The 17251-nt window shown below is 20.2% G+C and overlaps 3 protein-coding genes across 7 annotated transcripts; all 3 read right to left on the bottom strand.

Annotated features, from left to right (window-relative positions):
• Nucleotides 1-152: 152 nt before the first annotated feature.
• On the bottom strand, nucleotides 153-2326 carry LOC725740. Its single transcript, XM_001121552.5, has 5 exons — nucleotides 2001-2326; nucleotides 985-1467; nucleotides 813-901; nucleotides 489-710; nucleotides 153-389 (listed from the first exon to the last, which is right to left on the bottom strand). Exons 1-5 carry the CDS (start codon nucleotides 2118-2120, stop codon nucleotides 182-184), a joined length of 1122 nt encoding a protein of 373 aa, XP_001121552.2. The 5' UTR covers nucleotides 2121-2326; the 3' UTR covers nucleotides 153-181.
• A 480-nt stretch (nucleotides 2327-2806) lies between these two features.
• On the bottom strand, nucleotides 2807-6129 carry LOC552625 (rab-like protein 6). Its single transcript, XM_006568487.3, has 6 exons — nucleotides 6038-6129; nucleotides 5448-5642; nucleotides 4890-5374; nucleotides 4038-4816; nucleotides 3422-3923; nucleotides 2807-3349 (listed from the first exon to the last, which is right to left on the bottom strand). The coding sequence occupies exons 2-6, from the start codon at nucleotides 5572-5574 to the stop codon at nucleotides 3149-3151; spliced, it is 2094 nt and encodes a 697-aa protein (XP_006568550.1). The 5' UTR covers nucleotides 5575-5642; nucleotides 6038-6129; the 3' UTR covers nucleotides 2807-3148.
• Nucleotides 6130-6422: 293 nt separating this feature from the next.
• LOC412195 (histone-lysine N-methyltransferase SMYD3) lies at nucleotides 6423-15841 on the bottom strand. 5 transcript variants are annotated; one of them, XM_026439630.1, is made up of 8 exons: nucleotides 15721-15833; nucleotides 8588-8676; nucleotides 8211-8434; nucleotides 7820-8061; nucleotides 7436-7740; nucleotides 7052-7331; nucleotides 6805-6967; nucleotides 6423-6720 (listed from the first exon to the last, which is right to left on the bottom strand). In XM_026439630.1, exons 3-8 carry the CDS (start codon nucleotides 8324-8326, stop codon nucleotides 6504-6506), a joined length of 1323 nt encoding a protein of 440 aa, XP_026295415.1. In that variant the 5' UTR covers nucleotides 8327-8434; nucleotides 8588-8676; nucleotides 15721-15833; the 3' UTR covers nucleotides 6423-6503. The 5 variants fall into 5 exon arrangements, with proteins under 5 accessions (XP_026295415.1, XP_026295414.1, XP_026295416.1 ...); XM_026439629.1 differs by having other exon boundaries at nucleotides 8211-8676; XM_026439631.1 differs by lacking the exon at nucleotides 8588-8676 and having other exon boundaries at nucleotides 15721-15821.
• Between the last annotated feature and the right edge of the window lie 1410 nt (nucleotides 15842-17251).

Below are 17251 nucleotides of genomic sequence, written 5' to 3'. Positions count from 1 at the left end.
CATTTTTATACTATATTATTTTAACCTTTTGAAAATATAAAAAAAAAGAATATAATTTGAATAGTAAATATTTAAATTAATTTGTTATAATTACATAAAGAATGTATTAAAAGATAGAGTTTCAATATTTATTTATTTTTTTTTACACAGTGCAATAATTTAAAAAATTTTAATAAATCTTCTATTTTATTTGAAGAAATTCAGGATATTGTTTTAACCAAAATCGAACAAAATTTGAATCTAATAAAGCAATAAATAATGCCAATTTTGCTTCAATAGGCATTTTAATTTTTTCTTCTATATTTTGATCAGGCATTGTTTTATCAACAACATGTTTAAATATTTTACCTTCATTATTAAGATAAAATGTAGAAAAACCATCGTACCACCTATTAATAATCTCAATTATTAATATTATAATATAAATAAAAGAATTTTAATTATTATTATTATTAATATTAATAAAAATTATAAATGAATTTACTTACGCTGATTTATTTTCTACCTGTTCTCTCGTATTAAATATTTTAATTTTCCAAAATGTAAGAAATACACGTGTACCAGAGGCACCTACTATACGCCAACGAACTTTAATACTATTATCTTCTGGATGCATAGTCATTTTTAAAATTTTTAACTTAACATAAGCAAACTTTAAATGACCTACTAATCTTAATAATGCTATTTGCTTAAGATATTGCTCAATACCTCTATAAAACATTTATAAATATACAATTTCTTTTTAATAACATATATTAATTTAAAAATAATAAAATTTTTTATATTATATATGTTTGAAATTATATACTTACACAGTTGTTGTTCCTTTAATATTATTAATAAATATTAAATCTTTTGTATATATTGAATAATTCATTGATTGAACAAACAATAATGGTAACTGAAAGAAACACATTTTGGTGTAATAAAATCTCAAGTTTTATATAATTCCAAGCAATTTCTGTGCACAATATAGAGACATACATCATTACGAAGAACATCAAATACAGATTGTAATTGTGTTTCAAATGATTTACGATCTTCAGAAGTTTGCATTTCATTTACATTTTTTACATTGGGAGAAATTTCTGCATAAAAAGTCTTATCCTTTTCATATTTGAATAAAACATCATTATTAAATATTCTTTTAGCTGGTACCATTTCTCTAAATGGTACATTATATTTATTTTTTAAATGTTCAGGTGAGATTTCCCATTGTGTATCCATTTTTAATACTGACGTGTATGTTAAATATGAATTGGTTACATTTTGTATTTGAATATTATTTTGTTTCTGGTGATATAATTTAATCATTTGTTGTTTAGTCCAATTATGTTTCTTGTTTAATGCTTTAGAACTTTTAATGTTATTAAAGGAAGAAAATAATACATTTTGCCTTGACAAATAAGCCATTGAATTCAAAGGCTTTTCTTTGAAATTTGTTGAGTTTGTTTGTGCATCTAAAAACTATAATTATAGATTATTTTCTTCTTATAAATTAAATATTATATATATTAAAATATATATTATAAATCTTATATATATAATTATTTATATAACAATAAAGAAATATTATATATATAACAGAAATATATATATATATATATATATATGTAAACAATAACTCAATCATTCTTATCATTTATAATTAATTATAATAAATAAAATATTATAATTATTAAAATAAATAAGTATTTATATTTTCTTAATATACATAAAAAGATACCTATTTATTTTTATCAATTAGAATTTTTATAAAGATTTTAAAAATCTATGAGACACTAAGCATAGAAAAAAGGAACAGTATCAAATAATAAAATTCTTGTAAGAATTATAATAATATCAAATTATTATGACAAACTATTACATAAGTATATTAAGGTTAACTTATATTTCATAATAATATGAAATAAAAAGTAAAACAATTTTAAATGACAATAATTAAAAATTTTATTTAAATAAAAATGATTAAATATTATTGTATGAATAAAACTATTTACCTCTTCTAAAAACAAAGATTTAACATTTTTTGGTAGCCGATAGTTAATATCAGTTATTTGTCTTCGAATATTAACAAAAGATGTAAATTTATTTGGAATAGAACGTAAATAAAATGACATTTTCTTCAATTTTTTCTTTCACTGATTTGTATTCGATATTCTTTAATTACAGAAATAATGTAATACAAAATACAACTGTCGGCATGACCTCTTAGTATCATATTATAGACAGTATCCGGTAAATTCACACATGTTCAATTATAGTTTGGATAAGTTTTAACAGAATTATAAAGTTTTAGAGAGGGCGTTTATGTTCAGTTAATAAATTTCAGTTTAAAATTTAAAAGAGGGCGCAAATATAATATTATATATGTACATATATGTATATATATTTGAAATTTTCACATATCACATCTAGAAAGAAATAAATTATTTTTTTATATGACAATTTCTTATTTATTTATGTACATTTATTAACAGGAAGCTGCATTGATGATTATTGCGCTGTAATATATACGATTAAAAAATTATAATAAATGGATTAATAATATTAACAATATAGAAAACAATTACATTAATTTAATGTAACTTTTTTCATCTTAGAAGAAAATATTTAACGAAATAAATATAGTAATAAATGAAAAAAAAAAAAATAATAAAATCATTACATTAATTTAATGTAATTTTCTTCATTTCAGAAGAAGACATTCAATAAACAAAAATATTATTCGAATTAAAATTCAAATTATTTGCAAATTTTTAAATATTTCATTAATAAAAATTTAATATATTCAAATAAATTCCAGCATGTTATGTTCAAGTTACAAAAATATATTTGTTCATATTTATGTTAGATGTGTGCAAAATGCTAATTGATAAAGTATATTATCGAGCATTTAAAATATTAAAAATGACTTATTAGAAATTTTTTTTTTTATATTATTTTATCATATAAAGAACTGTAACAGAACTCCAAACCTCTACTTTATAGGTAAAAGATATTTCTGTTTTATATAGATAAAAGATATTTCCAAATATTAATATAAAATTCATATCTGAAAATTCAATATTACATGATATTTTATGCGCTTTACCAAAAGACAGCGTTATTAATTAAAAATAAAATTAAATATTACGTAATAAAAACACTATATCGCTTCATAAGCAACATCGACACCAATTCTAGTAACTGAACCATTGAGAAATTCTTCAAGTTCATCACGTTCTCTATTTTCATCTCTTGAACGGTGTAATGAACGTTTCTTCTTTCTATCTGCTTTATCGGTCTTTTCTTTATCCTTTTCTTTATCTTTAGACTTTTTCTTTTTCTTCTTCTCTTTGTCTTCTGTCTATTTTAATTCAAAATGATATTACTATCAGAAGAAATGAAGTTACATATCAAAAATATTTTGTATGCATACCTTTTCTTTGTGTTTTTTTTTCTCTTTTAACACAGGACTACCACCATCGGAACTCATATGACGTACACTGGTATTATCAAGTAACTCTAAATGTACATTGGAACTTGTTACACTAACATCTAAACTTTTATCACTCAATTCTAATCTGTCTTTTCTCGTACTATTACTGCTTACATCTTCACCACCTTCAGGACTCTGTCTCCATTTGGAGTCACGTCGAAGCCAGCTATCAAATGCATCCGAATTAATCTCTTGTTGTTCATTTATATCATAATTACTTGATATTTGTAATTCTTGCTCTATAGATGAAATAGAATCACGTTTTGTCATTTGCCGCAATTTTTCTGAATTTATTTCTGTATTTGATAAAGTTTCGCGTTTGTGTTTTTGTTTACTTAATGGATTTTCAGCCAATTTAGGTTGAATGGGAGGTGTTGCTTCATCAGCTGATGATAAATCATCTTCATAACCAGCAACCAAAGGATTTGCAGTTTCAGTATCACTATAAAAAATAGAAAATTTATTATAAAATATGTAAAAATTAAAAATAAATTAAATTATAGATATTTTTTTAATTCTTTATATAATCTATATTATATATATAACTCTAATATACCTTTCAGAATCTAATTCTTCATGCTGTATCTTTTGTGGTGAAACTTGACTAGTATCTTCTAAGAATGATCGATCTAATAATCCATCATCGGGTATAAAATCTTCAACACTAGTTAGTGGTACATTTGTATTTGTGTTATTAATATGTGTGACTCTATCTATTTCTTCCTCTTTTTTATTACCAAATATTTTTGACATAAGTGATTGTGATTTGTTAATCGAATCTCGTCTGTCAGAATTTTCATTTAAAAATTCAGCCATTTTGGAATCAGTTTTTAAAATATTTTGTGTAGATAATGGTGATGTTTGTGAATTTTTAATAGGAACTATTTGATTTTCAGAAGCATGTATAAGATTTTCTTTCTTTGGTAATGATTTCAAATCTATATTTTTTATTGGAATAGGAGTTCCACCTCCTATAGGACCAGGCATAGAAATTGATCTTTTAACTTCAGCATTTACATTTGTATTGCCATTAGAAGATAATATATTATGATTGCTTAAAGAAGATGTGACATTAGGGACTAGGATACTGGCAGAGACAGAATCAGCAAGTGCTCTTCTTCTATTAACAAGATTATCTAAGAATTTATTATAATTAGCATCATCACTATCCTGAAAAAGATCAAGTTCTTGTATTGTCAAACGTGTCTCTTCCTCATTAGTTTCAAGTTGTTTTAATAATGTTTCTCGTTGCAATTGAAGAAAAGGTAGATTAAAGAATTTGTGTAAAAGTTTTAATCCAAAGCCATTTCTCATAGATGATTCTGCATATCTTACCTGTAAAAAAAAAGAAATTGATATGAAATGTTTTTTTCCCATTATTTATGATTAATAATAATAACAAATTTACTTGTGCTGCTCTTTCATGTAATGAATCAATAAAGTATGTCACATGATCTGATGTAACAGTTCTGTGATGTGCCATATCACAATGATTTCCTAAAACAATTACTGGAATATGGCTAGGAATTTTTGGAAGTTCTCTTTGAACATAATCAAATGTCCAAGATTTTGTAATATCCATCATAATAATAACACCATTGGTCCCTTTATAAACATCAAGAAATTCTGCATCTAAAGCAGGTTCCTCAATAACATTTTCAGACTGTGAATTATCCATTTTTAAACCTTCTAATTTCTTTCTACGTCGACCTTTATCTACAACATCCCAAACTTCAACTTTAACAATATCATCCGTAGCTTTATAATTCCATTGTATACTGGTTACTTGTATTTCCTCTGTTGGTATATATTCTTCTATAAATTTTTGGCCTTGAAGTCTATGAAATAGACAAGTTTTTCCTACATTTCTGTCACCCTTTATAATAATTTTCACTAAAAATAAAATGCTTTCAATAAAAGGAATTTTATTTTTTTTTTTATTTTAAAGTTAATGTAATATACTTACTATTATATTGTACACCTTTAGCAAATTTTCTTTGTAATGTTGTTGGCATAGATTGATGAGCTGGTCTAGGAGATATATTACCAACTCCATCAGATTTTCCAGCTAATCTTTTAAATGCAGAGAACATTGTATATTTTTTTAACGAAACCAACAATGGTTTAGATAAGGTTTTTTTTTAAATATTATAACAGATATCTAGATAAAATAGATACAATAAAGTTAAATATTTTAATGATTAATATAATATATATTTAAATAAATAATATTTATATTTAATAAATAATTTCAGAAAAGAATATTTGTTATAATAATAACAATCTATCTTTCCAACTATCTAATCTTTCCAACTAATTATTACAAATTGTATTAAAAATAAATTTTTTATAATGCAGTTCTATTTTAAGTTAATATAAAATCGAAAGCAAATAATAAATTTAAATAAAAAAAATATAAAAATTACTTAAAGAAATAAATTAATATTAATAATGTTTACTTTAGTAGTCATATTATTATTGCATATATTAAAAAAAAATAAATATATTGTTCTGAAAATTTTTATAATTAATTTTTAAATAAAAATAATTACTTACTCCATATTATGTTAAATCTTTTATAGAAAATAAAAATTTATTCATAACAAGTAACCGATTTAATAAAACTTAAGCAGCTGTCACTTAGCAGCTGTATTTATTTTTTGTTGTGATGTTGGCAATTAATCATTTGTTTCATAATATTTATAGTATTATTAATTGCAAAAAGTTTAAAATATGAAAATATTAAAATAAATATTTAATTATCATTATCATTTTTTATATAATTTACTATATAATATAAATATTTATATAATATTATAACGTTGGTATCAGTGATTCTTAAATGCTTCTTAAATGTATATTACGTTTTTAAATTGAAAATTTTAAATATGATTTTTTATCAAAATCAAAAGTGATATGGTAATTTATATGAAATATTATATATATATATACTAAAATTATTTATTATAAATTGTACACTATTAGCAAATTACATATAATTATAAATTGTTCATAAGAAGTATTATGATTCATTGAATTCTTCTACAGTGGCTTGATAAAGAAGTGGTTTCAAATTATGTTCAATTACAGTATGTTGTTCTCCATGTGTTATTGTTAATATTGCACTAGCTTTTCTTAATGTTTCAATAGCTTGTTTTAACTTTTTTAAATATACCTGAAGTTTTCCTATTGATAAATATAAGATTCCAGTTGATGGATGAAATTCTCCATAATATGTCCTGAAGCATGAATAAAAGTTATTATGAATTATTTTTTAACTTATATAAAGAATATATAAAGAATACATATAAAGAATGTCTTACAAATAGCCATTAATAAGTCTCTTAGCATAAGATTCAGCTTCCTCCCAATGTTGCAAAGTTAGAGAGGAATCAAAAGCACTTTGTAAAGTTTGTACATGCTGTATATTGAGAGGATGTAAAACACCTTCTTGTTTCTTAAGACACATTGTGCTTACATCCAAATCTATTTTTTATTGTAAGAAAAAATATATTTTATATTATATATTATATTAAACAACTTAATTAATATTATTTATAAAAAGGATACAGGCAATATTTTTCATGTTTTGCAAATGATATGCAGTCAAGTCAGATATTTCATAAAAAGTTTCTTTAAAATTTTCAGGGAATTTTGTATTACAATTTTCACACATATCAGCATCAAGAGAACAAGGATATGTACAAAATTTATTTGGACATGCTGCTGCTTCTACCATTGGTTCTGATTCTTCACATTTTTTACAGTTACACCAAAAATAATATGAACTTTGTAATTCTTCACGTCTGTCTTTTGTTGTTTTAATTACATCAATGTATGATATTCTTATCTATATATGTTCAGTTATAATTGTATTATACTTTAAATGATTCTCTGTTGTTAACAGAAATTTCATTACAATATTATAAAAACAAAAATATTTAAAAGACTTGCCTGAGATAAATCTAAACAAGGAAGATCTTCTGTTGTTCTAATAATTATAGTTGTCCCCTCAAAGGTTGCTACAGCATTAGGTTTGCAACTATGGTCCAAAATAGAAGGTCCCAAATAAATACCAGCACCAATATTATTCATATCCAAATCAGATATATTAAAAGAATTAATATAAATTCTGCCATAAATACCCATTAATTCTGCAGAATTTGGTATAGACATATCTCCAAGAAATTCATATAAAACACCACATACACATACAAAATGTTCCATTTTTTTTTCATCTTTTTTTATATCAGAATAATCTAACAAAATAATAATTTAAATATTAATTAAATAGAATTTTATATATATTTTATGTGTTCTCTTACATGAAAAGCTTACGAGACATTAAGTCCTTAAATTTCCTATATTTAGTTTTACTATAATATCCTATTTCTTCACCTCCACCTTGATTTAATTTTATAATTATACGTGCCATTAGTCTTGCAACATCTGGTATAACTTTTGATGAAAATCTTTTTAAACTTGCACATTCTTTACTATGTATAGTCCAAGACATTTGTTGACAAGATTGATTACAGTAATAAATACACTTACAAACAGAACATCTAAAAAGTTTTCCACTGAAAAAAATAATTTTATATATTATTTTTAAATAAAATAATTTATATTATTATAATATAACAATATTAATAAATAAGCAGTGGAAGAAATAAAAATATTATGTAAATTAAAATTTTTTAAAAATATTTTAAAAATGTTAAGAATATACCTTTTAAAACAATAATCACATCGTTCATTTCTATATTTTGAATAAAGCACATAAGCAAATGGTTTAGCAGTAAAAAGAGTAGTGCCTTTTTTAATAAAATTTTCACTTTCACTCATTTTCAAAGTGTTCCTTTTATTAATATTGTTTAATTTAAGACGGGCTACATAACCATAAATAAGATATAGAATAGATTTATCATCCTATAAGATTTTCTATCTCATGTTCTGAAATACCGATAGTACAAAGAATCAGATGTTATATCCTCTGTAACTTAATGTCCATTTATATGTCGATCAAATAAATTTAGCGTAATTAGAATAGAAGAAAAAACTATAAATATCTGATAAAAATCCATTTGTTTTAAACAAAATATGTACCATTATACTATTCAATTCTTATCTCTTATTCTTTATGTAATATTTTTGAGCAAAACATTTATTTCGTTCATCTTCTGTTTATGTTCGATCTGTTTCATAAAATAAATAGATTATTAATTGTAAATTTTCTATTATTTTCATCTCTTTGTTATTAGTTTCATTGGTTTCATTTTATTTCAATTCTAGAATTATGAATAATTCAATCATAATATGTGTAATTTTATAAGTAGAATAATTTTTATTTTTGCTTTCTATAATTATATTTTTTATAATTATATTCTATTAATGCATTTACTGTTTTTTCTTTCATTCGATTAGTGTTTCTGATTTTGACTTGTATAATAATAGAGAAATATTTTTTTATATTTGCATTGAAATATGGCAATAATTCAGCAATATTTTGAAAATAAAAATACTACTTAAATTTTTAGTAGTATTCTAGAATTCAGGTATAACAATGTTTAAATATAACAATGTTCTTTTTTTCTGTATTTAAAAAATAGAATGCTAATAATTATCATTCATATTAACATTATTAAATTTTTATTTTTCAATAAATACCGTATCTATTTGCATTTTTAGTATGTAATATAACATATGGTAATAAAAAGTTTAAAAATTTAAAAATTTTTTAAACAGTTTTTTAATATATACTTGAATCTTTGAAAGCAATTTAATAAAACTTTTGTACATTAGCATGAAATTCCATTATTTGCTTTTCACAACAATCTGATATAAATTTATTTATATTGAATTTTTAATTTCATTTTTTAAATACAAAGTTTTGTTATAAAAATTATTTCTGAAAAAAGTAAATTATTTTTATTGTACATATCTAAATTGAATAAATTATCTTTTTCAATGCAACATTGTTTTTTTAACTTTGAAATTATATAATATATTAAAATATTTGAATTTTAAAATCAAATATTTAAATTTATAAATAGAAGTAAAATAAAACTTAAAAATTGCAAATATGCTTTTATAATCGAAATGATTAAATGATTAAATATTATTTCTATTGTCTCTGCTTTTATGTTTGCTTCTACAGAAATATTAAATAAAACAATTCATCGTTGCAATATCTTCTTTATTTACATTAATGTATGAATAACTAAATACATCTAAATAATAAATTATTATCATCTATGTTTAAATAAATCCAAAGTAAATTCCACAATATTAAATATTTAAGGAAATTGTTATAATTTTCGATTCATCCAAAACCTGAGAAAAATTTAAAAATTCGAATAAAATATAGAAATCAACATCGTAATAATTGTTTGATTTAATTATATAAACGAGAAAAAGAACTAAATTTATCATAATTTTATTATTTTAAGTGCAAGAATGTCCATATTTTATGTGAAACATTTCTTTCTTATCTTTTTTTATAAGTATGTTTTATAAAAAAATCAGTAATATAATTAAAAAATTATTGTTGATCGTAATCATAACAAAAAAATATACAAAATAAATATAATAAATTACAAAAAGAAAAAAGAAAAAATAATTAAATAAAAAAACTAGATTTAGTTTTTTTAATTTAATTTTTAATAATAAATTTAAACAGAATCGTTGTGATGTTTTTTATAAAAAAACTTAATAAATCGTTATCATTTATATAATAATATTGTTAATTTTAATCTTTTTATATTTTTCTATTTTCTCGAAATCGTAAATCATATTTCTAACAATATCTGCATAATTAACTATTATTGTTTATTGACCGCTACAATGACAAATAAGACTAACAATGACTTATAGTATTTTATACATTTATTAACCTAAGCCATGAATCCAGTCATCAACATATTGAATCACATCTGAATATGTCATTCATACATTTGTCAATATTTGCTTAAATCATTGATCATAACAGACATTGAAATGATAATTATATGTAGCACTTATAATTATTATTTATTATATTATATAAATGGAATATTGTATTGATATTTCAATATTCTTCCAACTCAGAGAAGAACAAAAATCAATATGAGATGGTCAATATTGATATGTATAAATTAATATTGTTACACATGTTTTTATATCTGGCATTGATATAAATTCAAGTACGTCAAATATAACTTAAAATAACATAATTAATATGTGCAAGAGTGTATGTGACGATTTTTAAGTGACTTTCATTTAAAATTATTATTTAAAAAAATAATTTTTTCAAGATAATAGTTAAGAAGTGTATTACAGTTTATCAAAAATAGACAATATATGTAAAATGCGAATTCAATATAGTTAAGGTAAAAAATCACATATAAATACAAAATTTTTTATAATTGAAATAAAGAAATACAATTTATATTTTTATACAAAACTTATACAAAACATAATATTTCGTTTATATTGGATAATAATACAATAATTTTATAGATCATCAGTTAATGAATTTCTTTTTCCTTTTTTATTTGATATATTCTCAATATTTTTCATTTTTAAAATATTGCTAAAATAAAAATGATATTGAACAAATGATAATTGAAATTCAATGTATACATTTGTATATTTCCAATTTCTTTCAAAATTCTATAAATCTTTATTTATCAATTAAAAAAGGATGTTTATGAAAATTAATATTAAAAAAATGGACATTTCAAGCGAAAAGAAATATTTAACAAAAAGATGGTGAATATTGAATTTGAAAAAAATATATAGCATAGTTTCGCGTGAAATCACAAAATTTATAACATGTATCTGTTATATATATTATATATCTGCAATACAGTAGACAAATCAATTGTATAAACTCAATTTAACAATTTCACATCAAAATATTATGTATTATTTTAAAACAGTTCAAATATAGAGAAGATTGAACTTCCAAAAAAGCTAATATAAATATAAATATAATATAATATTAAAATTTTCTTCGATTTGATCGTTTGATTAAATATAAATGATATAAAAAAAAAATGAATAAGATAGAATAATATTTTAGAAAACCTCAGAAATTTTAGAAAAATCATGCAGCCTCTATCATAGAAGAAATTGCAAATAGACTATAATAAATCAGAATGAATTGTACATAACTCAATAATGACATAAAATACAAAATATTGTGCATCTATAATTTAATTTATTAATAAAGCGAAAAAACTTTTAAAATAATCTATTAGTATTATTTATCTTATTTATTTTTTTTTTAAAACTTTGTGAAGATGCTTTATGGGTACATAATAAATTAAATATAAAATATTTCATTCAATGTAATTCGTATCATTTCTAATATTATAAATTCTCATACTATATCGATTTCATCACGAGAAACGCATTTGATAACACGAAATTGTATCAAATCAATCATGAGAACTTCTTATACTTCTTTTGAATCCTCTAATATCCAAAATCGAAAACAATTTCAACTATGTATCATTGCATATAATAATAACACATGATATTTTATAATATATTATTTTTCACAATATAAGAGCTTACAAGAGAAAATGTTCAATGTGCAAATTCAAAAAATAATTAAACTTTAGAAATATGTAATATTTATGTAAATATGTATTATGTATTTTTTTTGCTGATTAAAAAATTAAAGGGATGAAACTAATCTTGAAAATATGTATTTTGTTTTTATATATGAAGATATAAATGATTCCACTCATTATAATTAATCTTAAGGTATTTGATTAATCTTTATAAGAGTAACAGCAAGAACCAAGATTGATTTATGAGACAATCATAGTAACTTGAATTTCAATTCTCAATAGTCAATTTATTAGCGATTTACGAGCATGTTTTTTCTTCAAAAAATTTAAATACAATTGTCGCTTTATCAAGCTACATTTGCAAATATTTTATAATCAAAGAAAGAATAATTAGGTATTTGATCTCCACATATTTCAATATGATCCATGAAAATCTTTAAATGCTTGGTTCTCTCCGGTTAGACTAATTAAATAGAGAGAGATCTAGGATCCAATATAATTTCAAAAAATCAAAAATCAATCTCTATTAGAATTTCAATGTATCAACTTTAAGGCAAATAGGCTTTCTTGTAAATAAACAATTAAAGAATTCAATCTTGATAGTAGCAGTAATCTAGATAACTTTTATAATTGTAAGAATATTTGTATCTATTTGTTTTGTATACATATTGTATACATATAATTGTATAATTGCTTTATTTAAATTATTAAATGAAATAGAAAAAAAACATAAAGAAAAAATTGTTACAATTAAATATGTTTATAACAAATTTGTGAATATAATTGACTCTTATGTCATTATTTGGATTTTCGAAAATGGAATAAAAACTATGAAGAGATAGATTTGGAAAATTTTAAAGCAACATTAGATTTTCAATTTTAAAAAAATACTTATAAAATATTGTTTAGGAAAGAAATTAAGTTCGAAAAATTAATTGAACATGATTATTTGCTTGAATTAATTCATGAATCGTACATGAATAATAAAAATTGGAACTCTATAATATTAAATAGAAAAAAATTTTACAGTTTTCTTAAGAATGAAATGAAATTAAATATTGAGTACTTCATAAGTTTAATACATAAAATTGGTTAAAAATAAGTTCATATCATTGATATACATAATATATAGTTTTCAATATTTTTTTTGTTTAAAGAAAATTAAAAATTCGTGCTTTTTATTTTATGAATTTAAAATTGGGAATATTTCAACAAATATTGCAAAACTGCTGTAATGTGTGAAGAAGATTGTATTAATGAAAGAACCGTACAAAAATGAATGATTCAAAAAAAATAATAAATCATTAAATAAATGTTCAAAATGTTATTGAAAATGATAAACTGCAGCAACATTTATGTGCAAATCCATGAAAGAAATGTGTAAATATTACATAGATATACGAATATAAACTCTTATCTATCTTTATAAAATAAGTTACAAAAAATTCAAATAAATTAAAATATTAAAATTATTTTAAATTCTTGTCACAAATCTTTGTGACATCAATTGACAAAATTAGAAAATTAAAAAACAATAAAAACAATGATAATTCTCTAAATATATAGTTTTAAAGAAGCTTATAGGAACATTTGATCATAATTTCTATTAAATTTCATTTTATATCGAAGCTTCAAAATCAGGAAAACTTACATCAGAACATTTCAAAACTTAATTCAACTAAATACATTTGCCAAATATTAGTCACATTACATTTGCATCTTTTTATAAACAATTTAGATGATATGGAATGTGATACTGACATGATATTTTGACATTATATTAAATAACATAAGTAATTTATATGTATAATAATATAATATTTAGTTTATGTTTTAAGATATTGGTAATATACAAAAATATAACAAAAAATTGTAAAATCTTTTGTTTCAAAAATAAGTATTTCAATCAGAATTGAATTTATAATATAGACAAGAATGACTAATTGAAAGTAATATATGATCATATAGATCATATAACATCAATAAATAAAGAAGAAAAGTATTTTCTTTGTCTCAATATCATTTTATGAGATTTTTCAATTACACATTTTATATGTTAATTTATTAACATATTTATAATTATAATATAAATTTGATATTTGAATAATATATTATATTTTAATATATTTACTTAAAAATATGTAATTTATTTTTGAATACTTGTATTTTTATATTTAATAATTTAATGACTTATAAATTAATAATTTATATAATTGATTTAATATAATATACTTTAAAGATATATTTTAAAGAAATACACTAACCTGATGATCTAGTAATAAAATTCTTGCTCTTTAAGGAATTTTTTTTAAGTAAACATATGAACATGAAAAAGTAGCATCAAATCAACAGTAGCATCTTAATGTTATATTTGCTGAGAAGTATTCTAATTTTAATTCTCTGGATTGTAAATATAATAATATTTACAATATAATAATATTTCTTCTTGAATTATAAAATAAAGATTCTTATTAAATAATTTAGTTGTATTTAGCTAAAAATTATTTAGCTACAAATGTAAATATAAATATTTCTATATTTGAAATATTAATATAAAATTTAATAATTATAATTATGAATCTAAAATATTAATAAAATTTCTCATTATTTTATATTTGAAGTTTTTGTAAAATATATTTTTATTAACTTTATGATATGAATATTAATTTTTGATATATTTATTTTACTGTTTATCTCTGAATTTTTAATTATTATAAAATAGATTCATGAAAAATTTGAAAATCTTGTCTGTTAATAATCTTTTTATGTTATTATTTAATGTTTTTATGTTTATATTTTATGTTTATATCTATACATTTATTATTATGCATTATATTTTTATAAAATCATTTAATATTTCTAGCAATAAAATATTATTTATATAATATAATACATAAAAAATTGTATTTATTGTGAAATTTATTTTATGATTTGTTGATTAAAACAATCTCATTAAAATTATAATTATAATATTAAAGTTATAATAGAAAGTTATAATAGAAGTATTAAATATTATAATTATAAATCATTTTAATTATTTTATTACTATTTAATCTTTAAAAAAATTCATATTTAATCTTTATTTTTTTATCTTTTTATCTTTATCATTTTTATCTTTATTCTAATATAAATTTTAAACTCCAGTATATATATATCTTTGTTCAAAAATTATTTTCCTTATTTTCTTCTATTTTCTTTTTATTGTTTACATTGGCTAAAATGTTATACTTTTTATACTATTATTTAATATTTTTTTTTCTTTTTTTCCTCTCAATATTGAATATATAATTATTTTTTTTATATATTATAAATTTATATCTTATCTCCAATATTTGTATATATAATTTTTAATTTTTCTTTTTAAGCAATGTAATATTTTTTTGGCAATTTTAAGATTTTATTATTGCTTTTTTCTATTCTTGAAATGTAGGCTATTAATCTCACCAGCAGGAAAATTGAAATTTAATACGAATTTTTCTATGCCAAAAATTTTTTTTATAGTTTTATTTATTATATGATTAGCATTAGTTTTTTTTATTTCTGTAACATTTATCAATATTAATATTTAGCGAAGTTTGTTAATTTGATTAAATGTAATTCCATTTTATTGCAAAGCCTTTTTTTTGTGCAATAATATAAAAAATGATTAATTTTTTGTTATACATATCTTACACAACTCACGTGATTATTTTCAATAGTAACTTGATTTTTCACATAAATTGATAGTAGATTTTAAATTAGAATTTATATATGTTATTATTAAAATCTTTTGGCTATTCCATATTATTAAAACATTTTTCAACATTTTTAATTACATATTTTTGAATTTTTTAATTATTATTAAAATTGCGATCTAATTTCATTTCTAGCAATTCATGTATAAATATATTTCAATTATTTAAATTAATTATTGATCACTAAAGATATAATTCTTTTTAATGTTTTGTTGTTAATATTTTTTTTTTTTTTTATTACTTTATTCGTAAATTCTTTCTCCATTATATACTATACGGTAAGAGAGCTAACACACGACTGTAAAACTCTAGATTAAATAATCTGTAGAATATTAGAATTTATATATAGAATGTAAACCTGTGAATTGAATATATTAGATAATCATTCATATTATATTTTGTATTATTGTATTATTTTATCGATAATCATATTATAAAATTTTGTATAATGATTTTTGATATATAAAATATACGTATTATTTTGTATTAATTTTTATTATTTAGAAAGATTTTATAGATAAATATTGATATCATTTACTTTATTGATATCGTTAAAATTTATCATCAAAAAAATTATTATATATCTATTACATATATTATTATATATATTATTATTTTATTGTTATAATTTGTTATATAAATTTTTTATATGTATTCAAAAAAAAACATCATTTTTTTATAATATATGATTAATATTTAATATATTAAATAGATTTAAATATAAAAAGATTATAACTCTAAATCAAGGAACAAAAATATCAATAATACATAAACATTATATGCGTTATATGTTTCAATGTTAATACTAATTTATTTTATAATTAAAATTATTTGCTAAAAAATATAATAGAATAGAATAAAATATTTAAATATAATTACATCTGAGAAACATAAACTATGAAATATTACTAATATTTAATTAAAGATTGATTAGATACAGTGCTATTAACCTAACCTATTAAGATATCTTGTGTTAGTGTAAACTATAAAATAAGTTTCTTTTTATAATAATTCTTAGTGCAATATAATCTATCATAAGAAATTGTGCAATAAAGTTTAAGAGTTTACAGACGAATAGAATATTTAGTTCCATCGAAATGTACTCGTAAACAGATTTTTTTATATTTTTATTTTTACATTATTAATATTTGTTTCTTTTTCCTTTTTTTCAAGAGCAAAGAAAAGGTAAATATTTGAAAAGTTTTATATTATTACAAAAATAAGATATATTTATATAATTTATAGATATATAGTTTCATATAATTTAATATAGTTTATATAGCTTTTTTGCAAATTTTAAATAAAATTTATATTATATTAATAACTAGATTATCTTATTTATATTCGTAATATTATGTTAGTAGGAAAGTTAAATCAATTTTTATTTTTGGAAAGATAATTTCAAATGACGCATATATCATTGCATATATCATAAAGAAATTCATTTTATATTAATTTTTATAATATCATTATAGACG

Source organism: Apis mellifera, linkage group LG3, assembly GCF_003254395.2.
Source record: "Apis mellifera strain DH4 linkage group LG3, Amel_HAv3.1, whole genome shotgun sequence".
Lineage (NCBI taxonomy): Eukaryota > Metazoa > Arthropoda > Insecta > Hymenoptera > Apidae > Apis > Apis mellifera.
The sequence above is the reverse complement of the archived record's forward strand: the minus strand, read 5'-3'. Positions and strand labels throughout refer to the sequence as shown.